Here is a 23832-nt window from a genome sequence, read left to right as displayed (position 1 = left end):
AAATAAATGTTTTAGCTACACAGCTGCAGGATGAGAGCAGATCATGCTTTAGGGAAACTGAAGCTGTGTTGCAGGCAATCACCAGAGAACTCCTGGTGGCCACGCAGACCTGCCCTGCACCCTAAGCGCGTGTTGCGCTCGGAGTGCCTGCAATAGCAGGGGCTGGAGGTGCAAGATCAAAGACAGCCTAACCTGGCCATGCAAACACATCCACCCACCTGCAATTATCACTCTGGGCGTGTTCCTGGCAGGGTGGGGGTGCTCTTCTACCTTCTTTCTTGAGTTCCTTTAATGAAAAGCCAGAAGGCATCCAGTAAATCGCGGATGAGGCAGGGAGTTGCTTGCCACACTACCACGCTCCGATGGATTGCTTGGATTGCTTTTTTTCCCCCCCCTCAAATATGAAGTTGTGAATGCTGAGACTCTTTTCACTGATTTTAAACAGCAGGCTGAAATTCATTTCACCAGCAGTTCATTAACATCTTCTGTGCATCTCCATGGGTTTCGTATAAATCTGAGAGCGTTATTCCATTCCAGAGGCAGCATCACTGATGTCAGAAGCTTTCCTCACATCCCCTGTTGAAGATAGCATTCATAATGCATTCCTGGGATTTTATGCTTTCCATATTCATTAAAAAAAAAAAAAAAAAAAAAAAAGCAAGCATTTGAACTCAGACTCTCACGATACCTCTTACTGCAGAGGCAATATTAATGCCATAACCCTTCTGGCTGGAATATCAGAGACTACTGTCTACACACAGCATTTATTACACATGCTTTGTGGATTTCTATCAAAGGGTAGGCTTTGTCTGTATAGGAGACCTTAGGTTGATGTTTGAACAGGAACATAAAGGGAATTTTTATAAGAGTGCAAACAGTAAGAGACCAGAGCAAGCAAAACCAACATTTCTCAGTATCTTTGAGCTTTTGGCTCAACAGAATAAAGTTGTCCATGAGTGTGCTTGGCTGCTCAGGAATTTGGGAGCTGAAATACAATAGCACAAACAAGACACTTGAGTTAAGAGATCAAAAGGAACTGCGCTCCCACGAGCAGCAGATTTTGCTCCCACATGAGCAGAGGCCGCAGCACCAAGTCCTCCTCCTCCTCCTCCCCGGAGTCCTTCAGCCGCTGGAGCACCAAGGCCAACGACCCTTGAGGCTACTGCAGATACAGAAGGATGCCAAAAAGGGAGGGAGATGCACAATAAAACAGCAGCCTTGCCAGGTCATGCTTTCCAACAATCACACTTGCTCGTTAGCTCCATCAGCTGCCCTCACACCTCCTGCTTTAGTGGCTCAGCTCGGCACACCGAGCTTCTCTTCTATCAGCTCCAAGCTCCCCGGTCCATCTCGTGCATCACTCAGAGGCCACCCTCCTTGACTTTCTTACTCCCTGCCAGCAGCGCCCCGTGCTCCTGAACTGCCTTCTCCCACCTCTCAGAGGTTTCCATGAGATCACCGCAGGGTCTCAGCCTCCTTTTTCCCCCTTCCCCTCACTCTTTGCCACGTAGCAGCCAACTGCCGAGCCGCACAATCCACTGAGGTCTGTGCTTCAAGTACAGGCACTGGACAAAAACACACATCTGACCTGCTCTCCACTGCGCAGCATCCACAGCAACGCCACACTCACTGGTAAGGCATCGCTTCCAGTGGGACAGAAGACAACTGGGATTAATTTTATTCAAAAAACAAACAAACAAACAAAAAAAACACTACTACCCACTATTTCCAGGGCCTTAAAGATCACTGAAGACTGCTCAGGAAGCCAGAACAAAGCAGTGTGACTTCAAAATACTCATGTCCTGCCACAGCACTTTTAGAATTTTTATTTTTATGTTACTATTCCATGCAGTAATCCCTGCAAAATTCACCAGATGCCACTTTCATGAATGCTGTTTTGCAATGACTTAAGTGTTTAATGAATTAACCATATTTTTTTGCCCAATTAATAGCACTGTATGGTTGTTCATTGCTGTAATTCCTCATTTTTTAATAAAAGTAAACCTCCACTGATAAGGAATGCCTTGCTAAAATTAGTTCCACTAATAACCTGCCACTTAAAAGCTGAAATCACTGCTTCCCTCATCACAAATTAGTGTTTACTTGATAACAAGGCTATAATCTGCTCAAATGACATTTATTCATTAAGTTTTATTTTAATCAGTCTGTGTCACAGGCACACAGACCTGAATTATGGTAAATGGAAGAAGCCACGTGTTGGGGCTGGGGGAAAACTCAGCAAACAGGATATTTGCAAGAGGCACAAGGCAAGGAGGCAGGCTGTCAGTACATTTGCAGAGCTGGTGTCTTAACTAGCACGAAGAAGAAATTGAAGATTGGGCACCAGCTAGCAGGAAGCAAGGAAATCCAGTTCATTGTATGTAACAACTGGTTTAAGCACCTTAGGTTTTTACCTAGGGAAAGGAAAAATGCATTTAGGAGCAAAGATAGGAGTCCACATCGGGTCCAGGATGACAACACGCACATCTTGCAGAAATACACGAGCACACATCAGAGCTGTACCACAGCTAGAAACGGGAGGGTTTGAGGGCAGAGAGACTGAAATGTTCTGGAGGGACTAGGTGTCATCTCTAGGCACTTAAGCATGCAACACCGACAATCTTTATGAAGACAAATACACGACAGCTCACCAGTCTGAGTGGCGACTTTGATGTCCGTCTCAGAAACTGTCCAGCTACACGGAGGATGAGGCATTCGGCTCAATCCGTGATGAGCTTAGTCAGAACCAAGCATCCCAGTTATTTTCTGTGGTGTCTCAGCGAGGCGTTGGAGCACCGGGGAGCGCAGCACGCCTGCCGTGAGGGCCAGCAGCTGCCCCTGAGCAGCCCTGGCACACTCGCATGCCCTGGCCACCACCGGCTGATAGAGCTGCCTAGACCTTCCCCATCAGGTGCATTACCACAGGGCTGGAAGCTCAGCTTGTAGACTCCAGTAAACCATCTTCAGGCCCTCCTTAACGCAGCCACGATGCCTTCCAAAGCCTCCAGGTAGGCAGCAGAGGCACGGAGCATCCCAACGTGCCCAGCCAGGTGACGGAGAGCAGCACACAGCCGCGTCCGACAGCGCGTTTGTGAGGTGCACTGCTTCCCCGAGCCCAAAGGACGGGAATTTGGCCACACACCAGCATTTTAATCAAGGAAGTGACATCCGTTTACCACAGAGCAGAAAGTAAACAGCGCAGCCCGTTGGGGCAGGGCGCAGAGCAGCACAGGAAAAAGCTGGAGCTGCACAGACACAACCCCACACAGCTCTGCTGAAACGCTATCGCCTTAAATCATTGCAGATTCCACAAGAAGTGAAAATACCAAAGCAATTTCCTAGTTATATTGTACAAAGGAAACCATCACGCAGACAAAGATCCCTTTATACTGCTATAACCTGTTTTACAGTGGAGTTAAGTCCTCTGCAACGTAAGCCTTTGGAAAACGTGCTTAAAGAGAGGAAGATTAAGAATCAGAGACCTCAAATACATTAAAAAACACAGCGGGTAATCCAAGAACATTTTACAGCTCTCTCAGTGTTTATCAGCATTCAGTGTTACTTTGCAAGCATACTGTGTGCCAAGCTTGCTGATGCTGTGTGTGTATCAGCGCACACACCTATGGCCATCAGCAAATCCCCCCGTGCTGTTATGAGCGCACAGGATCTGCGCTTCAACAGCTCTTTGAAACCAGAGACCCGTCATTTTCATTTGGAAACTGAAAAAATGCTTTTAGAAAGCTGTGCTATTTATACAGCATTGCAGAATAAGCCAATACCAAAGTCACAAAAAGGAAACCATCACTTGACTCCCAGGCTCTGCACCTGAATTGCAAACAGCACTCACCCGTTTTCTTCCTTCTCAGAAGCATAAATGATGTCAAATGGTTTTTCCCAGCAAGAGAACCTTGGAAATCCTGTTTTCTTTTAAAGGGAACTGGGTACCTGGGGGGTGTATTATTGCAATGTAAACTGTTTATTTTGACCTAAAGTTGCACTGCATATTTTGAAAAAATATTTAGATTAAAAGTTCTTCTTGCTATTACACATAATTAGGTTTCAAGACATCTGCCAAAATGGAAATTCAGCAACAGCTTGCTTTTTCCCTTGCAAAAAGTCGGTGACGTTCTTTCAGCAAGCTAACAAACAAAACAACAAAAAACCCTAGCGATTAATGAAATCACATTACTGACTAGTTTTGGACAAGTATTTGTCTTACCCAGTTTACCTTAATTACTTAGTCCCATACCTCTTCCCCAGTAATTTTTTGTAACCTCAGATCGACCATCTCCCTTCCACTACCTTGCTATCCTGAAAAACAGCAACAAGAAATCTGGTGCATACTTTCACCCTAGCAGGACACACTCATCACCAAACCAGAATTCAGTCAGCTGTACTAAATAAAGTCAGAAAAATAAGAAAAAACTCTGGAGAAGTTCAATTCTGAAGCACTGCATTTTGTTACCACACCTGCCTAGCATCCTGCATGTGTGAACCTCTCTCTCCATCACACATAAAAGTGACTGCAAAAACAGAAGCTCTCTGTCAAAAGCTCTGCAATCACAACAGCCCAGGAATCCGAGATCGTTGTGTACCACTTCAATCTGTACTTTTCATTATGGGAAAAAGATTGATCCTGGCTCGTATTCTGAAGTTTTTTCTCTTTTCATTCACATCATCACAAGTCTTTTCCTGGATTTAGTTTCAGCCAGCTATCTTTTTTTCAAGCAGTTGAGTAGCTGCTAAAATAATTGCAATATATAGCAATGAATTGCTAGATGAAAACCTGATGACTTAAATAACTGCACGGCTTCCCTAGCCAGCTGTATTCAAGGGAAGTTGTTCCATCCCCAAACCCACCTGGACTACCTCTGTGGCAGTCGTGTGGCAATAGTTGGGGCAGGCTAGCTGGGTGTGTGCCCACCTGAAAGCCAGAAATGGTCCCCAGAGACACAATGTAATCAATTCAGGGAATCCTCCTGCTGCTACCACCACAAACCCCTTACCTCCTTTGAAAATTCTACAGTTCCTGTAATAAAAATCACTCAAACTGCGTTTCTGCTGCAGAACACTGCTGTGAGCTGAGTGACTCCAACATTCAGATATTACAAACAACCAACAGCAGCTCCCCGATTTAAGCCAGTACTGCAGAGGAACAGTTTCAAGTCACCTCTGCTTTCAAGAAGGAAAAAGCTAATCTGTGCTGAAGGGCTTTAAGGATGCTCGTCTGAGCAGGGGGATCACAGGGAGCTGGATGAAAATGGGAAGCTCTCTCTCCAGCTCAATAAGTTACGTGTTCATCAACAGCTAATTGCTGGAACTAAGCACATCTGTACAGTGGCAGCTGAGCAGAGAAGGAGGCATTATCCAGCCACTGCTCCTCCGGCTCCTAGAAGCAGGATAGGAGCACAGACCATAAGATGCATCTCGCCACAAATTGCAGTGATGTGTACACAAACTCCCTGTCCCACCTCGTGTATCAGGCCTAAGGTTTTGGAGAGATGGAGTACTCTGGAGCGGCTGTTCCCAAAACAGAAGTCGTTACAAGTGCAATCTCAAGCCTTGCAGTGCTATTCATGCAACAGCTGAGCTTGTGTTGGAGGTGGTGCTGTCTCAGCACTCAGAATTGCATCAAAAGTGTCTGAAATTGGGATTGCAATTGGCACTAATGCTCTGTAGGCTCTGTGCTGTCACTGTTTCAGACACCAAGGGTCAAGAGCGTTTAATGATGAGCTAGAGTGCCAGTTGGAAAGCCCCTAAATTACTTTTCATGGCAAGCTTGAGATTTATTATTTAAATAGCACACTTCTAAGTCTTTTTTTAGAATCAGAAGATAGCCTCAAAACTCCTCGCACACAAAGCCTTCTCTCCCACTGCCTCTTTTTCACAAACTGGTAGTAGAAAATGAACATAAAACCCAAGGAATTCATACATGTGGGGGAAAACACATTCAGGTGGATGATTCTGCAGTAAAATAGCTTGCAACAAAGATCTGTGCAGACTGGTAGGCAACCTCTAACCCGTTTAACTGTAGCCAGAAAAAAAAGACCACTTACTTGGCGAGGCCGAAGAAGATCTGAATGCATGTAATTTAGGCACATCATAACAAGTACCAACACTGCAAACTCATTTCTTAGCTATGCTTATTCCAAATTAACCTGAATTCAAATCCAGGCTAGGTGCTGAAATCGAGAAAAAAAAATGCAACTGCAAATTATGTCCTGCAATAGACGAGGACAAAGACCAGCAGGCACATCACAGCTGATATAGCATGAAAGCTCAGTTCTCCTCGAGCTCTGGAGTACCTCTAGGTTTGTCAGCAGTTAAAGAAAGGCGGGTCCAGGATACTGAGCCCTGCGAACCTGAGTACCAGTATTGTTATTCAGACAACAAAGGATATTGGAACCCAGAAGTCAGTTCATTTACAGCTTAGTCACCACATCTGTAGGCAACAGAAAATACCCACCCTCACTTGTGGTAAGCTAGTACAGGTGAAAGTTTGAGAGAGGCTTTGAAGCTGCACTCCTGAAGTACTTTCATAAATACTAACGATTGCTTTGTGCCAAAAAATCTCCAATTAGCACTGAAGCATTTGAAATTCAAATTTGCTTACGTGCAGGTCTGTATAAGAGCTTAAAAACTGAAGGAAAGAGCAAGCCTTACCATCCAGTGTCTGCCAGTAGAGCAACAGGAACTACTTGCAACATTCGTGGGACAGATGTTGTGAAAAAAAGACCATTTCCAACCGCCTACAGTATCTAGTGCTGAAAGATTCTAAGTCAGTTACTTTACCACTGCTCTTGTTTGACTGCCGTGCCTGTCTTCCTTCATGTTGTCTTCCTTCAGCCTCAATTTCTGCAGAACGCTAAGGATTAGTAACCCCAAAACATTACAGACTGAGAACTGTGCTTTACTCAAACTGAAACATTAAAAAAAAAAAAAGCAACCATATTGTCCAGGATTTTTGGATAGTGCGGTGAAGGGTAACATCCCAAGGAGATGCTGCAAGAGCTCACAGAGGAGCTTACCTACACTGTCAGTACAGCTTATTTCCATACAAGTAAACACTTCTCTCTTGCAACTAAAGCCATGACAAAGCAGAAAGCCACCCACCTGCCGTTACTGTCACGTCTCTACGCACACATTCCAGTAGAACAGTAAAACTGTGTGCCAAGCACTGTAAGCACCCCTGCAAACTGCCAACAGAAGCAGGAGAACACACCATCCTAAGGCACAGCTCACCTCAACGTGCTGGCATTTATGTTTATCCAAGCAGGAACTCAGGATTGCTGAACATGAAACCAATGCTGGATCGTACCTGCAGAAAATATTTTCAAAAGACTTCAAAGATGCTAGGTAATGAAAGCTCCAAGCAGCCTTTAAGGACCTGCATCCTCTGGACTCCGCACCTTCGTCACAAAGAGGAAATTTCCCATATATGGCCCAGGCAGCCTGGGTTCACATTTCAGTGCACAGCTTTTGGCAAGCCCAAGACATTCAGACACTATGAGTCAGTGCTCCAGAAACCGTTGGGCTTTATAAACCAATAAATCTGATTTTTGTTTGTTTGTTTTTTTAATTTGCTGCCTTTTTTTTTCCCAACCTTTGCAGTACACAGGCACGGTCCCATTTTCATTTTGCTTCTCAGTTACTGGGAGGAGTGCCTTTTTCCATTCTGGATTTGTTTGCTTTGTAAAACAACAGACCAGACTTTTGTAATAGACTAAATACTGATGGTGGGGCATTAAGAAAAAACATACTGGCTATCACGGAAGCTGGGAACAGATATATGCCTCTTGTACTTTCACACAGCTTTTTAACAACAAGGAACTCTTTTTTCTAAAAGAAAAAAAAATAACACCTCCAAACATCTCCACTGCTGTTCTCAGATCCCAACAACTTACCCAGCGTTCCAGCTCAAGCAGGACTCCTGCAGCAAGGAAGCTCCCCACAACCCAGCCTTTTCCACCAGCTGCCTTGCAACACCACCGTGAACTTCCTTCCATTTTGAGTTCTTCTTTTCTCAGTTCAGCAGGCCAGCAGAGATTGCCCCATTTTTGATTACATACACAAAAATCACACATCACTTACTCCTATTTTTAAAAGAGACCTAAAGTTCAACAAATGCCGTTGGGAAATTACTTCCAGATTCGTAATGGGGTAAATAATAAGGCACAACTGTGGATGAGGATTTTTGGTTTCAGTTTCTAGCTCTGCCCTGGACAACCTGTGCATCTGATCAGATCAATTCTCCATGCCTCAGTTTCCCCTACATAATACACAAATGATACCCCCTTAGGGAACAGAACCAAGTTAATATCTTGCTCCTCCAAGGCAGTGCTATATTCATAATGGAGGTAAACACTTTCAGAGAGCTGTCACAGCTCAGCGAGGCGCTTCTGGGAAGAAATGCTTAGAGCGAAAATGTATTTATGACTGTCTTGCACTTTTACAGAGCATCCTAACGATGTAACGTCATACCAAAACACAGCAGAAGAAAAAGCAGACAACAGGAGGTTATTTTAAGGCTGACTTTGTTTCAGGCAAGTGCCAAAGACAACACAAGTCCAATTAGTTTTCTGGTCTTTTTAGTTGAGGCTTAACTCCATACCATTTCACAGCCAAAATTACGGTAACGTGCAGAACAAAATATTGTTCAAAAAGTTTGGTTTTGCTTAGTGGAGCGTTTTTACTTTAAAAAGAGCTTCACTAACATATTTGGCTATGCCAAAAAATGACATGATTGGTACTTAAAGAGAAGTGTCAGGAGGCAGTACACTATTCAATTGCTGTTTAGAAAAACATCTCGGATTTTAGACTTCAAACATTTTGTGGATGTTGTAAAAATCCCCTTTTATTTATAAGTTCAGAAGGTTTGCTAAATGCTTGTAGGCTATTTCCTTCATATTTAGGGATTACAGCAGATCAGTCAAAGTATGCAGTAGACAGGAAGAGTTTAGATCCTTTCCTTCACCTTTGCTTTTAACAGGAGAATTTTTAGGAACTATTACCACACACTCCAGACTTAATTTCAAGCTTGCATCTCTTAATCCTTGAAGAGCAATAAAAGCATTAGCTTGCATTATTATGAGTCATATCCAGAAGTAAAAAGTAAGTTGAGGCTTCCATAACAGTACCTTACCAAGCTACTTAGGTTTTCACCAGATCACCACTTGTAAAACACTGTTGAGGAGGCAGGACTCATTTTAAGTATGATTGTAGAATGGTTACTTAATAACATTTAATTAAATAATGTATTAAATGTAATTTAGTATCTGTAAGAATATACACAGTCTGAAAATCCTTAAATAGGTTTTCACCGATGAAAGGGTTCAGAGATGGTATCAGCACCACTCAGGACTATCAGATAAGCCCATGTGCAGATTTCAGATGTCTCTCAAGGCAGACGTTGGCAGATAAAAGCAACTGCGAGTACTTTGTTTTTAAATGCATTGCTTTGCTCTGCACAAGTAGTCATTTACTGGCGCTTTGAATTCCAACTGCATTCCCTATGCACATTTCGTAGGCACTGCAATTCGCTTCTGAGACTCCAGCAGCAAGCTAAACAACATTTTAATTCTTTTCAGGAATTTCTTACTTCCCTCGGAACGACATTCTTGCTTCAGCTATTTCCATTGCAGAAATCAGCCTGCGATCTCCCCTCGACTCAGAGAAGCAAGCAGAAGAAACGACGACAGGAAAAGAGAGAACAAGAAGGCTGAGGTTTCTGAGTTTATTTTCATCAGATGCCTGCATCAACTCCTCCTCGCTCCTTTTCTGAAGAAGAGAGGATCTTACTCATCTTACCTGGGAGCCCCGCGCACAGGCAGACGCACGACGAGCTGCTAGATTTGACTAACCCCACATGGAAAGGCATGATTGCATGCGACCACTGATAAGATTTTCAAGCTGAGAGACAGAAGGCATGAATTACGCACGTATCAGCCTCTGCTGGGAAGAAACCTGCACTCGGAGCTCCCGGAGCATAAATCAGCCTCTGTAAACACCGGCTTCAATTTCAACTTTTTTTGATTATACACTCAAAAGGGACTTAGAGATCTACACTTGATTTGGAATCTGAAAAATAAACTGTTTCCAAACTATTTTGTAATGCTTGTGCAATGGCCTCAAGACAGCCAGTAATTTAGACAGCTGTGTGACCAGCCACAGAAGCTGCATTTTAGAAATAGCCCTTCCTGGGAACAATTGAAACTTTCTCCGGGACGAAGTCCGCACACAGAGAGCAGTGTTTCCCTGCAACCATATAACAGTTTCATTATTGTTTAACCACCAAAAAACAGCTCCAACCATCTATCAAGCCTGACATCTCATCCGTCTCTGCTGCTAGCTCAGAGCACTAGGCATATGTAGGAAGAAGTTTGAGGATTCAAAAGGAAAAATTATTTTTTCTAAACAGAGGAACCATTTCTCTTTTTTTAATGGTTAGTTCGCCATCTTAAAAACCTGTTCTGGATACTAAAGGCTTGCATGTCCACTGAGTGGTCATATACAAGGACCTAGAAAGAAAACTACTCCATCAGATGAATAAAAGCCCCAATTTAAGAGAAGTATAGCACAAACTGTAAGGCAATCCTATAGAGAAGGGATTCACCACGACACAGCAGCACTGCCCAGCGTGGCTCCATCCCCACCGTGGTTATTGCATTGAGCACCAGCCTGCCCATCCTAACAGCACTGCTGCTCAGCACGTCCGTGTCACCGCAGCAGTCCTCAGCAGCCTCAACACAGTCCTGGAACAAAACCATCAATGCCTGCCACAACCCCACACATCGTCCTGCACAAATTTCCAGAAGTTGCTCGTCTGAGGGGCTCTGCCAGCTCCCCAGAGCAGCAGGGTGAGCGAAATGTGCAAGTCACCAGTGACTGCCTTCTGAGCAAGGTGCTCTGACATCAGCGGGCAGTGGTGACACACCAGTTTTAGGCCGGACTTCCCCAGGATGCAAATTACGGTTTGTGAGTCATCTGGGGACCAAGCCAAACCAATATAAACTCATGGACACAGTAAGTGGCATTGATTCAGCAACGACCTTTGTGACACTGCAATGTCAAATTATCCAGGGGTATATATAGAATATATAACGCCCAAGGAAGCTGGCTTCTGCAGTAGAGGTTACTGCACGAGCCACTCCCCAAAGAGAGCATTTTAAATTCACCTGTTTAAAAATCTCACTTAACATCAGTCTAGAGGCTAAAGATTCAAAACAAAGTGCTTACAAACATTCTTTTAAGCATATCCCACAACCCTCTGAATATAAAAGAAGGTGTCAAGAAAAAAATGCCAATACTAATATTTCTTTCTACATGGAAATACAACGTGAGATTTCGTATTCTGGCATTATTTGGCAGAGCAGCCAGAGGGCAGGTCTGTTAGAGAAAGAAGCCTAACTAAAATTTTAGACAGAAGTGAAAACCTCCAGGGCAATTAAAGTGAAAAACCCATAGATTTTACAGATCCTGAGAAGAATAAACAGTGTCTCTGAAAGGAACAATTCTTTTTAAAGAAAGCACCTCACGGGAACATAAATTAAAGAATCCAAGAAGGGTTTTCAGAAGTGAGAATAAGCTCTCAGCTCTGAGGAAACTGGCTGAGAAAGAGGGGAAAAGCTAATAAAAAAAATATGAATTACTGATCTGAAAGTCATACTCCATTTCTTAAAGAAAAATGTAATTTTTCAACCTTGCAATGTTCTCTGAAGACTGAATAACCGACTTCAGAGGCATGTACCATCTGGTTAGAAAACCTGGCGTGCAGACAAGTTCTGCTTCTGACATCGACTCGGTGGTGCTGCGATTCTCCCACTCTGGCTCTCCCCACCTGTGAAACGGAGACTTCATTTATTCATCCTGCAGCGTTCTGTGCTCCCTGAACGCCAGCTGGTGCAGGTTCAAAGTACTCATTTCTGGCTTCTTGCAATGACCGTCCCCGGGAAGCGAAGGAAAACAAGCACGATACCGGAGATACTGATAGGCGCTATCAAGGCTAATGACTGGAAGGAATATCGGGGAGCAGGGGATGGGCTGGGGTTTTGCAATGGAAACAGGTGATCAGAGGAGGGGTAAAACATTTGCTGGATAAACATTTGCACCAGACAAACATGGCAAAGCGGAGAGCACGATATGCAAGGAGGCGAGCATCAAAGTCATCCCACAGCACAGACCTTACTGCAGCATCAGCTGTAACGCTTCCCTGTGGTGTTAGATCAAGCACACAGTCCCCACCAGGCTGTTAGCAATATGCAGAAATTTAAAGTCAGGCCGTGCTTGTAGCCAGAGCTCTGACCACAGAGAAGTGCCAAGTTCCCTCATGCTCACTACCACCCACCAGCACAGATCCTCTGCCCCGGGTCAGGAGCAGTTCATACCAGCTGCACCCAAACAAGGGTGGCACACACACAGCTATTTGCATCTCACAAGCCTTCTTCCAGCAAACTATTTTATTCGTCCCTCCCTTCCCTTTCACTCCTAAGCACTAAGCAGCTGGTTCAAAGGCACAGGTCTTCCTAACTTCTCATCTTTGGATCAGGCTCTGTATTCCTCAGGACTGGTCAAAGGCTTTGGAAAACAGCCACTGAGATACTCTATATGCATTTGAAAATGAGCTCTAAGAGACTGAAAGCTAACCTAAACTGGTCTAAACATATTTTTTTCCTCCACATGTTACAGGGAAGCCAACACGCGCTGGACGAGGGCAGCATTTTACCCGGCTGGAGGCGAGGACATGAAGCTGGGTGCTGGATCAGACGGACAGGCTGCCCGCAGCACAGCTCCAGGTGAGCCAGCGGGCAGCAAGCAGGCACAACAAGACGCAGCAGACAACTGTGTGAAAATCTGCTTATGCCCTTCCACCACGCAAAAGCTGGTTCAAAGTCTAAAGCGCAAGTTTTAATAACCCTTCTATATATAGCACTGTAGATTCAACACGAATCACACTCCAGCCTGACTGAAGAGTTTACAGTCTCTGTAATTTCTTATAAACAGACCGTGGCACGAACATGCACAAGTGAGAACTACACATTTATATACCATTTAAAAAAAAAAAAAAAAAGTCATACTGAAATCAACCACAATAAATCCAAAAATGAAGGCCTGGAGAAACGAAGACAGATTCTGGTTATAAGTACAAATTCAGCTAGTGACCACCAACCTCAAAAAAAACAGTTTATCTATTTCATTGCTTTGTATGCTGACTGCAGAATATTGCATTCTCTCTTATTTTAAATCCTAAAAGCCCAGTTCCATGTACCTCCCAATGAGAAAGCCTAAACCTCACAGCCTATTTTTACTACCCTGCGCTTAAATACAGTATTTAAATTATGACTTTAAAGCTATTTCAAGTCAACTGAAAACTTGAGCAATTAAGCAGTTATCCATGAACACCAATGTCATGGCAATCAGCTTTTAATTAAAGTCCAATTGCTACCAGCTGAGGGGACAAGGAAACCACAGAGCACTACAGCTGGGTAACTCTCTGCAACAGGATTCACACAAGCAAAGAGAATTACCCATAATAGAAAACACAACAATAGCCTAAGTCAATCGTTTTGTTTCATTAGACCCAATTGTTCTTCTGACAGTAATTATGTTTACAGAAGCAAAGGTTCCTAAGATTGAGTACAAGTTATTCCTCCCCACCACTATGAATACAGAAAACATTAAAGAGACAACAGTATTTGATGGAGCAGTGGTAGGTAAACGCGAAGATCTAGAAATCACAAAAAAAAGTATATTTTAAGCTAACAGCTTGGCATTCTTCCTCTCAGGTCTGGATAAACAAGGTAGCAGTGGAAATGATGACAAGATGTAAATACTGAATTTGGTTTTGTTCCATGCCACCGCATATATGCCTTAATCATTACTTATCTTGAAATATAACCTTCAATTTTTTTAAAAATACCGCCTGCTATGTTATTAAGAATGCCAACTTGCACTGCACCTGTCATTTCCCATCCAATTGAAACAGAGAACTAAAAAAGCATTTTGCAAATCCAGCAAGCTCTCCACCGGTACCACCGTGGGGTCAGCAAGCAGAGAAACCTGCCCTCGGTCCCTCCTCTGCTCCCAGACAGCTCCCCAGAAGCGGGGTCCGAGGCCTCCCATGGAAGACGCGTTGTGTCAGAGAGGAGAAGGCGACATAAAGAGCTCAAACAAAACACCCAAACAAAACATTTTTACGCCTCAGGAAGTTAAACATTACCTCGGATGTATCTCGAGCAAAGAAGCACAGAGCCAGAACATCCCTACCGGCGCGTTAACGTTACACTCGTCCCTACGGCACCCAGGCAAGCCTGGCTGCCCTCGCCGTGTCTGAAAACACGAGACTCCAGCACAACAGCTCGTTCATCACCCCGCTGTCCCATCCAGCGCCTTCATCCCCAGCTGTTTGGCCAAGCCCCTGACCCGTAAAGGCTTAGGCCGCCGAGGACTTGTGTTTATTAACCCACAATCAGATGGACGCTGCTGGTAAGGAACCGAGCGGGCGATACGTCAACGCGCTGGGCAGGAAGCACCTTGACCGGCTTACGGGAACGGGCTGTTCTGAGCGGCTGCTTTTATTTTCCGAGCTCCTTCTGAGGCGCCTCGCACAGCTCTCGCCCTGCTGCTGGCACCCAGGCGAGGCAGGGCTCCCCTCAGGAGGACAACGCGTCCCCCTCACGGAGCCATCCCCCCAGGTGCGCTTCCACCGCGCCCAGCCAGCTCCCCCACCGCCACCACACGCGGAGGGGACCACATTTTTCCACAAATCGCTGCAGGAAAGCTCGGCGCTTACCCCCCCCACAGCCGCTCAGCTCCCATATGAAACCCTCACAGCCCCCTCTGGGGTCGGACACAGCAGCGCGGCGCCGCCAGACGCCTCCTCCCCCGCAGCCTCCCCCTCAGCCCCCGACCCTCAGCAGCTCCCCCCGGACCCCCCTCACCCGTCAGGGCAGCACCCCCCGGCTTCCCTCCGGCCCTCAGCCGCCTCCTCACCTGCCCCGTCCCGCCGCGAGCTCTGGGCCGGGCCAGGCCGCGGCTCCGCCCCGGGCCCTGCGCTCCTTGAGGCGGCGGCGGCGGCGCTATGGCAACTGCCCCCCACACCCCCCCTCCGCCGCGGCCGCCATAACGCGGCCGGCCCCGAGGCTCCGCTGGCGCCCTCAGGAGGCTGAGGGGGGGGCAGCGCCGTCTGCAAGGACCCCGGTTCGAGACCCCGGCCCGGCACCTGGCGGTTTTTGTTATCTTTTTTTTTTTTTTTTTTTTTTTTAAGGGTGGGTTTGGATAGGTTGTGGCTTGCTTTGAACCCCGCTGCCCGAGCGGTCTAACTCCTTACGGGTTCAATGATTTTCTACTTTGCTGTGGAAATTTAAGGCAAATCAGCACAAGGTTTTCCAGGGTTGGTACCTGATCGCTGTAACCTCCACCCGCCCGCTATCAGGGTCCCCAACCGGGTGATAACCAACGCTCACAGCCAGAAATTCAGGGCCTCACCGTCCCCTCACACACACAGCCCGCACCCCACCACCCCCCCAACCTACCCCGTCCTTCCCCAGGCGGGCACGGCGCTCCTGCAGCTGCCTCCAGCCGAGTGCCAAGGGGAGAAAATCCTCCCGGGGTCACAGCTGTGCCCAAAACCTCCAGAGGAGCGCAGCCCAGACGCTTTGCCGCCTTCCCCCGTCCCCTCCGGATCACCATCCCCTTTGAATCACCGTCCCATGACCGTGACCGAGTTTCTGCTGTCACTTCCCAGGAACCGGAGCTGTGGCCCCCGAAGACGCCGACCGGGCGCGCGCCTGGCTCCAGGCCGAGGCTGACGCAGGGTGTGAGGCGAGCCCTTCGCCTCCACCACCTCCTGCGAGTTCGGGGAAGGAGGCAGAGGGAAAACCCCTCTGGGTTTAGGTGAAACCGAAGATGTTTGTTTGTTTGGCTTTTCCTCCCCTGCAAGCAGTTTGCTCTCCCTGCAGAAGAGGGACCTCGGGCAGAGAGAGAAAATTGTAGCACCGAGGTTACAGCTGAAATGTTTGCATGTTTGTTCCAGGCTTCAAGGGATGTAACGGGACGGGTTTTCTGCTTGTAAGGACCAGCACAAGCCTCCCACAGACAGGAAAAACACACCGCTCCCCACCCCTGCCAGCCCAGCTGCATAACCAGCCCCACTCGTCTTCCAAGCCTGGGAATCCCAGAAACGCAAGTAAATGGCTTCAAAATACATCTATTTTCACTGCCATTAGTTTAATCAGGATGCCCTGCCGAGTCCCAGCCATCACAACCTGCATCAGCAGCCTCAAAGCTGTAACTCAGCTCACTTACTGAAGGTTTCCTATACCCCTCTTGAGCATAAAGAGGATGAGGACCTAGAAATTTGGAGTCAAGAGGAGAGGCCACACTCCATCCCGGCCTCTCATCTCCTCCCCAGCTCTGCACAAGCCCCAAGAGGTTGCCTACAGCAGGAACTGAGCAGTACAGCAATGCCCCAGAAACACTGATGGTTCCCTTCAGGGATCTGCTGTTGCTGTGGGGTCAGATCAAGCACCCGATCGATCCCTGCTCAGCAACAGCCCTTCCCACCCCACTCTTTCTAGGGACTAATCAGAAATTTGAAGTTTAACAGAAGTTACCATTAACTGATTTCCAGCTCTTGAATGCCACAGCAGCATGCAATGCCTTTTTTAATTTCCCAACCAAGGCCACCATGGGCTGCCTGAGGAAGAGGACAGCTCCAGGACCAGAGGACAGCAAGTGATGGGAGCAATGAAGCCGCTGTGACAAGCCACAGGTCTGCACAGGGACATGCCAGCTGGTCCCAAGCCAGCAGCTGAGGACAGGGCAGCTCTGCTGGCTGCAGACAAAACCTGCAGAGGAGGTGACCTGTTTGCCGTGCTGCCCACAGGGCCCAGCCACTGCAGCCTGTATGTGCTGAGCAAGGTCTCCAGAGAACCCCACGCACATTTTCTCCCAGGTGCAGAAGAACAGGAGCTGCTTGGTGTTGGTCCTTCCTGGGGCTGCAGGACTCAGATGGGCTGAATGTAAAACATTCAACATTTGTATGTTTTTTTTGTAGCTCTCCTGGACCATGACATTTGCTTTTCCGCCCACATCAGAGCCCCTCTGTGGGTGTCGCTGGGCTCGGCTCCTGCACGTCACTGTTTCCAATATCCAGCTCCACCTGCATCCCTGTTGGCTGCAAGGAGAAACAGAGAGGAGCTTAACCTCGCCGTGCTGGGACAAAGGACAAGCCTGCACATCACTCCGTCACCTACCCCAGAGCCAAAATCCCCAGATCCATCCCCTTGAGGACTTTTCTGCCCTCATTTTAACTGGGTCTGCTGAACACAAATAGAGGATGCAATTTAGTAAAGAAAGATGTCCCCAGATGTACTGTTATTACTCTCGTTCAGCACATCCTGGATGTGTGTCGCTGCCCAGCACACCACCGCATCCAAAGCCGTTTGGATCAGGAGGCAGAGAGGGCTCAGAGCCAGGGGGCTGAGGCAGCGCTGCCCCATGTGTAGGCAGGATCAGGCCAGGGTCACCTCTGCAGGTGTCCGAGCTGGTTCCGCAGCATCTCAAGAGCGAGATGAGCACGAGGAACAAGGTGACCTAGATTGCAAGCAGTGCCTTTCATTTAACTTGCCTATAAATACGAGCTCAGGCTGCGGGGAGCAGGTGCTCTTTTCTTCTGTAGCACGCAGCCTGGCTGCATCTGTTCCTCTCCCATTGCACTGGGTCCCCTCGTGGGGCATGATCCTGCCCTACCCCATAAGGAGCCTCCCTCTGCTCTGAGGCCAGGTCCGAGTCACTTCTCCATCGCAGAGGTGCTGGCCGGGCAGGAGCCTTACCTGCCGTGGTGACTTTGCCAAGGAAGCGCTGCGCCGCGTGGTGGCCTCCTCCCAGGGGGCTCCTTTGCTCTCCAGCAGCACCCGGGTGCTGGGCACGAAGCTCCAGGAGCGGCCGAGGGCTGGCTTCAACAGGCCGGTGCTGCTGTCCCTTGTCACCTGGTTAGTCACCTGCCGCACAGACACACTCATCATGCCCAAGGAAAAGTGGTGCCACTCAGTGGAACACCAGAGATCGCCAGGAGATGATGGCCAAGCTGCTACTTGTGTGAAGTTTCTTTCTTCTCCTTCCTGTGCTCTCCTCCTTAGCATGACCGTGCCATCCCCTTGAAAAACAGCTCGTGCAACTGCACCAGATACGTACTCAGACACGAGTTCACTCCTATCTGCAAGCTGCAGCAGCTCCAGGTGCTGAAGCCACCCAGAAGTCTAGTTTGGAACTTCCAAGTGTCCCTGAAGACATTTTGTCCTCCTTGGTTGCTAATCAGAGCAAAGGGCAGGACTATCTCAATGCTTTCCCATGCCAGGTTCAGCACACCACCACTTTCTGTTGTGGCTTTTCCAAACCAAACCCATTATTTGTGGTCACTGCAACCTGCCTGGGAGCATCAAAGCAAACACAATTGCTTGGCCAAGAGCTGGGGGAAGAACACAGCAAGGCCCTTCCCAGCCCCCAGCTCTGTGCAATGCAGTGCCCTGCAATTCCTCCATGGAAACTAAGCACGAGGTTACTTAAGAAGCTAGCCAGCCTCTTAAATCAATGGTGCGTAATCAAAAATAAATACAAACAGCCTTTCGGTCTGCCTGTACTTAACACTACCTTGCTCAATCAAGTGAATGACTTGCTGGCTGAGGACAGCAAGAAAAGCAGGCAGCAAACCAGCCCTGTCCTTGCTCCACACTTGCTGGAACAAGATATCTGCAGGCTGCTACATGGGGGAGCAGAGCACTCCGAGCACTGAGTGACAGCCTCCTGCTCGGCTGGGAATGGGGTCACCCCTCACAAGTGCTCCAAAATCTCTCCTGGGCTCCTTGCCGTGGCACATGAAGGTCAAGGCGCAGCAACACTCACCACCACCGCAAGGCTGAACTCCTTGGCCAGCATCTTCAGCTCCCTGGCCAGCTGCATCATGACGGCCAAGCCTGGAGGAGGACAAGGCATGGGGCTGCTGGGGTTCCAACTGAAACAAGGAACAGCCCCAAAGGTGCACCTTGAAGGCAGGTGACACCTAGACCTGTGGGAGCCCTGGCTACAGTGCTGATGGGCACCTTCACCCCATTTCCAGCACCCCGCTGTACCCTTTGCACCCACAGATCCCTGCTGTACACCAGCACGACCCAGGGACCTCTGCTGGGAGCCCAGGCAAATGGATTTGGCATGGACAGGCCAAACCCTGAGCCGTCCCACTCTTTTGTCTTCCACCTTGGAAGCCCTAAGGCCAAAAACCCCTATGAAAGCACCAAGAGCTCCAGAAAAACTCAGCCAGGTTGATTTAGGAGGCACAGGACCCCTCTTACCAGCTCACAGCTTCATTTTCCATGGCTGCAAGGGGAACTGCTGCTATAGCACTGACTGCTATCCAGGTGTGAGATGCTCTGGAAGGTGTCTGAGGGTCTTCTCAGCATCTCAGCCAGCAGAAAGCCCCTCAACTCCTGATCTTTGAGCCTCCATGGCAAAAAGAGCCTATGGGGAGCTTTACAAACTATGCTAGCTACTACAATACGACACCACAAGCAGAGGTTTTACTCGTTAAGCAAACAGCTTGGTGCATCCCTTGTCTCCCAGCAAAGTTTCAGACCCCCGGCATAAGCCTGCATGGCCACAGCTAGCTTGAAGTTTTGCAAATAATGCTACAAATAATACTATAAACAGCCCCCCCTTTTATCCAGGCGCAAAGGACAAGCCAGGAGCAGCCACGCTCCCATCAGTCCTGCCCCAGCCCCAGGCACAGCACGCACAGGAGGACGAGGCTCCTCTGGAAGAGCCTTGCACCCACAGTGTTTTGCCATCAGCCTCGTGCCCCAGCGACGTGTCTCACCCTCTGACTGCCTGCCGCCCAGCAGCGGGTGGATCACGGCCGAGACCGAGTCGATCAGCACCGTCTTCAAAGGTCCTGTGCAGCTCACCGCCTGCAGGACGAACGCACCCCGTGCAGTGCCGAGCAGTATTTTTCAAAGTCCCAAAGTTACAGGGAGGATGTCTCCAGGACGGGGTGAGGAGAGGGACCTGGAGCCAGGCTCCTACCTGCTGGGAGAGGCGGTCCCGCACCTCCTGCAGGGCGCTCAGCATTTCATAGACGTCGAACACACGGGCCACCTGGATCCGCTGCAGAGCCTCCAGCTGTGGCAAGGCAGTGTCACCAACAGCCCCCAGGACCTGCACAGCTGCCTGCAGGCACCAGGGGCTCCCCGGCACAACAGGGCTGTGTCCCTCCCACCCTGGTTGCTCCCAGATGCTTTTATACCACGCCACAGAGACACAGACACTAATTTCTTCCCCATTTATCCCACCCATAAACGTTGTCCTCCTTGTGCTGATGGAAGAAGCAAAGCAGAGCAACCTCAAGGAGCAAGAGCATGAGTGACTGCAGCGAGCTCTCCCCTTCTCCCCAAGAAAAAACAAAGTGGCCCCAGGAGGAAGAGTTTGAACCCAGAAGAGCCCATGGGGATACAGACGACAGCTGAGCCACCTCTGGGGCTGTCGGCAGGCGAAAGCCAAGGCAGTTTTAGCACAAGTGGTGGAGGAGCAGCGGGACGGGCTCCACAGAACTTGCCTGCTCTTCCTCATCCTCTGCCTGGGCCTGAAGCATCTGGTAGAGGCGGGAGGCAGTGAACCCCCCCGTGGAGTCCAGGAACAGGACGTGCTGCTTGAGGCCGAGGGACACGCTGGCCGCGATGCTGAGGCACACCTGGAGAGGCAGGGATGTGGCAGCAGCAAACCCCCAAAGGACAAGGGGAGCCCTCAGGGTCCCCTGACCTTGGTGGCAGCCCCAGAGCCACCAGGGATGGCCAGAAACCTGGTCCCAACCTCCTACTGGGGATGCCTTGTGCTCTGGGAAAGGCTGGAGACCACTGGAGATGCAACCAGTGCCTGAGCAATGCCTGTTTCACCCAGCACTTCATTTTTCCTCACACCCAAGGAAAAATGACAAGAGCAACGATTGCCAGTGACAAAATCCCTCTGATGGCCTCGGCCTGAGAGCCACCGAGACTGCCAAGCTGTGAAGGAAGTCTCCCCTCTTTGAGAAGTCCAAAGGCTCTCGGTTTGGGGCAGGCCATGTTTTGCATGCCTGAAGGCACCATGTCCCCCCCACTGCCACTTTTCTCTCCTCCATCCCACTCACCTGCGTCTTCCCGCTGCCCGGCGCACCCATCAGCTCCGTCACCTCCCCCGTGTACAGCCCCGAGTCCAGCAGCTGGTCCAGGCTGTGGGTGCAACACAAGGTGGGACCACCAACGCGCCCCCGGCCACAAAGGCTGGGATGTGGGAAGCAGCAGCACCCAGACACCCGTCCCTACAGCCCCCTTCCCAAACGCAGACGCACACTTCGGGCTCTGCTCCTTCCCTCCTACCCCCGTCTCTCTCCACAAAAGGCTGCAGCAGATCTGCAGTGAGGGGGGGGCAAGGGGACTGTCCTGGGCTGGAAGGGAGCTGCAGGGCTGAGAGCCGTGTCTGAACACCCAGGGCTTTCTCTGCATCCTCCCTGCTACAGCCCAGCAAGGAGACTGGGGAAGGAGAGAAATAAGCACAGGGAATAGAGAGCAACTCATTCCCATGCCCAATCTTGGGCTTCACGACTCCAAAGCCCTCCCAGATCCACAGCCCTCTTCCCTGGAGCCCTCAAGGCAAAGGCTTGAAAGGCTGAAGGCAGTGTGTTACCCAGCCTAAAAGTGAGATGTGCAAACATTTCCCCATACACGTGCGGGCTCTTGCAAGGACAACATCAGCATCATTCCCTCCAGGGACAGAAACCAGCTGACTTTGCAGCCACAGGATCAAAAACCAAATCTCTCCTCTCAAAGCCTGAGCCAGGTGGCAGCTGCTCGGGATGGTTCAGACACCACTGAGCCTGCTCAGGGCACCACCACCACCCCACAAGCAGGGTGGCCACGGCCTTTCCCCCGGTGCTGTCCTCACCTGGGGCTCCCGGTGGGCAGGATGGCCGTGGAGCTCTTGAGCTCCTCGTAGAGATCTGCCCCGTTGGCAGGGAAGGCCGAGAACTGGGCCAGCAGCACTCGTCTCACCGCAACCAGCGCCTGGAGGGGGGAGAGACACCACTAGAAGGGACCGGGGAAATTCGGGGACACTGATGCTCGCTGTGGGCTCACCCCCCAAAAAAGAAAGCCCACCCAAGCTGGGAGCTGAGCTCTGAGCCGGGACGTGGGGGCACCCCGTTACCTTGTAGGACAGGGAGCACTTCTGGGACACATCCTCCAGGTCTGACGACACAAAGTCCACCACTGCAAACAGCAGGAGGGACGAGGAGCTGGGGGCCAAGCCCAGGCAGCCCAAAACCACGGCAGGCAGCCCCTGTGTGGGGACAGAGCACGGTGCCCCCCCGGGAGGCACCGGGGCTGACGTTCCCCACCCCGATGCCCCCCATTTTACCCGTCCTGACGCCGTTTGCCCGGAGGACCTGGATCATCTCCTCGGTGAGGCCGGGGCAGAGGCCGGCTCGCAGGACCACCATGTCCCTGACCCCCCCAGGACAGGGAGCGGAGCCCTGTGGAGCACACGGAGCGTGGGTCGGGCACCAGCCTCCCGTGGGACCCCGCAGCCTCCCCACGGCGTGGCAAGACACCACCGAGACCCCGTCCCATGCTGTGGGCGATGGGGGTCTCCATTTATCCCCTAATTTACCACCAGGCAGCCCCCAAACCCTACCAGGCTGAGGCTGGCAGCCTCACCCACGCGGCGCACGCCGAGCCCTGCTCCTGCCTCCCTCCGGGAGGGGACCTCCAGGGACCCCAAGGGCTGTGCCCCAGCCCCACACCGACCCCCCCCCCGGCACCCCACGGCCCCCCAGCTCCCCACGGACCCCCCAGCTCCCCACGGTCCCTTCCTGTTCCTGCGGAAGGGCCGGGCCCGGCCCCGCACCCCCCCCTAGCGGCAGCCGTGGGCGAGGGGTCTCGCGTGGGGGGGGGGGGTCCCTGGAGCCTTCTCCCCTCTCCCCCCTGGCTGCTGGCACCTAGGGGTGCTCTGGGGGCAGCTGGTGGGGGTGATGGGGGTGATGGGGGTGGTGGCTGTGTTAGCGGTTGGGGGTGCAGGTAAATTGATAAATTTTAAAGTGGGAAAATAGAAATTAGCCAAAACACTCGGGAAATGAGGGGTTGGGGGGGGGGGGGTAGTGAAGCCTTACAGAGCTCCCCGTGCCCCCAAGCAGGGTTTTTGTCCCTTTTATCAAAGGAGGGTGCTGCGTCCAGGGCTGCCCCCAGGTGCCATTGGGGTGCCCTGCAGCTGGGGGGGGGGCACGGTCTCCCTGAAGAGCTGCTGGGGCACCCCCCCCCCCCAGAGCAGCTGATGAGAGGAAAAAAAAAAAAAAAAAAAGAAAAATAATAATAAGAAGAAGACCTGTTGTGACTTCTGAAGCTCTTTCAGGCAGGTTTGTGGGGTGGAAGATGAAGGTGCATGGGGGGGGGCTTCTTGCTGTCCCCACAGGGACTTGCTGCAGGGGACTGGGGGCTGCCTCCCTCCCTGTTCCCCTGGGATTTCATCTCCCCAGGAAAAGCTTCCCTTGGCTTTCTCACCCGGAGCCTCAAGAGGGCCCCCAGCACCCACTGAGATGTGTGAGGCCACAGCTGCCCTTTTGGTGCTGAACTGGGGTTACTGGGGGCTCTCCCAGTGCTGCTGCTGCTCCTGGAAGCGGAGCTGCTGGTGTGGGGGGCTCGGGCCAGGCAGGAGGGGAGCTGGCAGGGCTGAGCTGACCTTTCTTGTATCAAAAGCAACGTGGGAAGGCGTTTCTGACCCATTTGCCCAAGCACGGCCTGGAAAAGCCACCACACC

At 50.1% G+C, this 23832-nt stretch overlaps 2 protein-coding genes across 8 annotated transcripts in view; both read right to left on the bottom strand.

Moving 5' to 3' along the window:
- RFFL (ring finger and FYVE like domain containing E3 ubiquitin protein ligase) overlaps positions 1–15617 on the bottom strand; it is a 30837-nt gene extending 15220 nt beyond the window's left edge. Inside the window, exon 1 of one of the 6 annotated variants that reach the window (XM_082776123.1) lies at positions 15531–15617. The gene's annotated coding sequence lies outside the window, so the exon portion shown is untranslated. Of the gene's footprint in view, positions 1–218; positions 626–12721; positions 12803–14215; positions 14591–14936; positions 14953–14988; positions 15013–15530 lie in introns of those variants that run through there. The other 5 variants (XM_082776124.1, XM_082776125.1, XM_082776121.1 and 2 more) reach the window with 5 other exon arrangements.
- A 595-nt stretch (positions 15618–16212) lies between these two features.
- On the bottom strand, positions 16213–22820 carry RAD51D (RAD51 paralog D). Of its 2 annotated transcripts, XM_082776142.1 has the most exons (11): positions 22714–22820; positions 22438–22552; positions 22228–22289; positions 21967–22085; positions 21173–21254; positions 20603–20737; positions 20074–20169; positions 19868–19958; positions 18901–18971; positions 17832–17999; positions 16213–17173 (listed from the first exon to the last, which is right to left on the bottom strand). In XM_082776142.1, exons 2-11 carry the CDS (start codon positions 22517–22519, stop codon positions 17090–17092), a joined length of 990 nt encoding a protein of 329 aa, XP_082632268.1. In that variant the 5' UTR covers positions 22520–22552; positions 22714–22820; the 3' UTR covers positions 16213–17089. The 2 variants fall into 2 exon arrangements, with proteins under 2 accessions (XP_082632268.1, XP_082632267.1); XM_082776141.1 differs by lacking the exons at positions 21173–21254; positions 22714–22820 and having other exon boundaries at positions 22438–22707.
- Between the last annotated feature and the right edge of the window lie 1012 nt (positions 22821–23832).

The sequence above is a fragment of the Aythya marila genome (genome assembly GCF_965140915.1).
Source record: "Aythya marila genome assembly, chromosome: 20".
NCBI lineage: Eukaryota > Metazoa > Chordata > Aves > Anseriformes > Anatidae > Aythya > Aythya marila.
The sequence above is the reverse complement of the archived record's forward strand: the minus strand, read 5'-3'. Positions and strand labels throughout refer to the sequence as shown.

Coding starts and splice junctions, on each gene's coding strand:
- RAD51D (XM_082776141.1), bottom strand. CDS start 22,673: ATGGAGACCCCCATCGCCCACAGCATGGGACGGGGTCTCGGTGGTGTC. Junction 20,170..20,602: donor CAGAGGATGAGGAAGAGCAG/GCAAGTTCTGTG, acceptor GCCTTGCCACAG/CTGGAGGCTCTGCAGCGGAT. Junction 18,000..18,900: donor AGTTCAGCCTTGCGGTGGTG/GTGAGTGTTGCT, acceptor TCTGTGCGGCAG/GTGACTAACCAGGTGACAAG.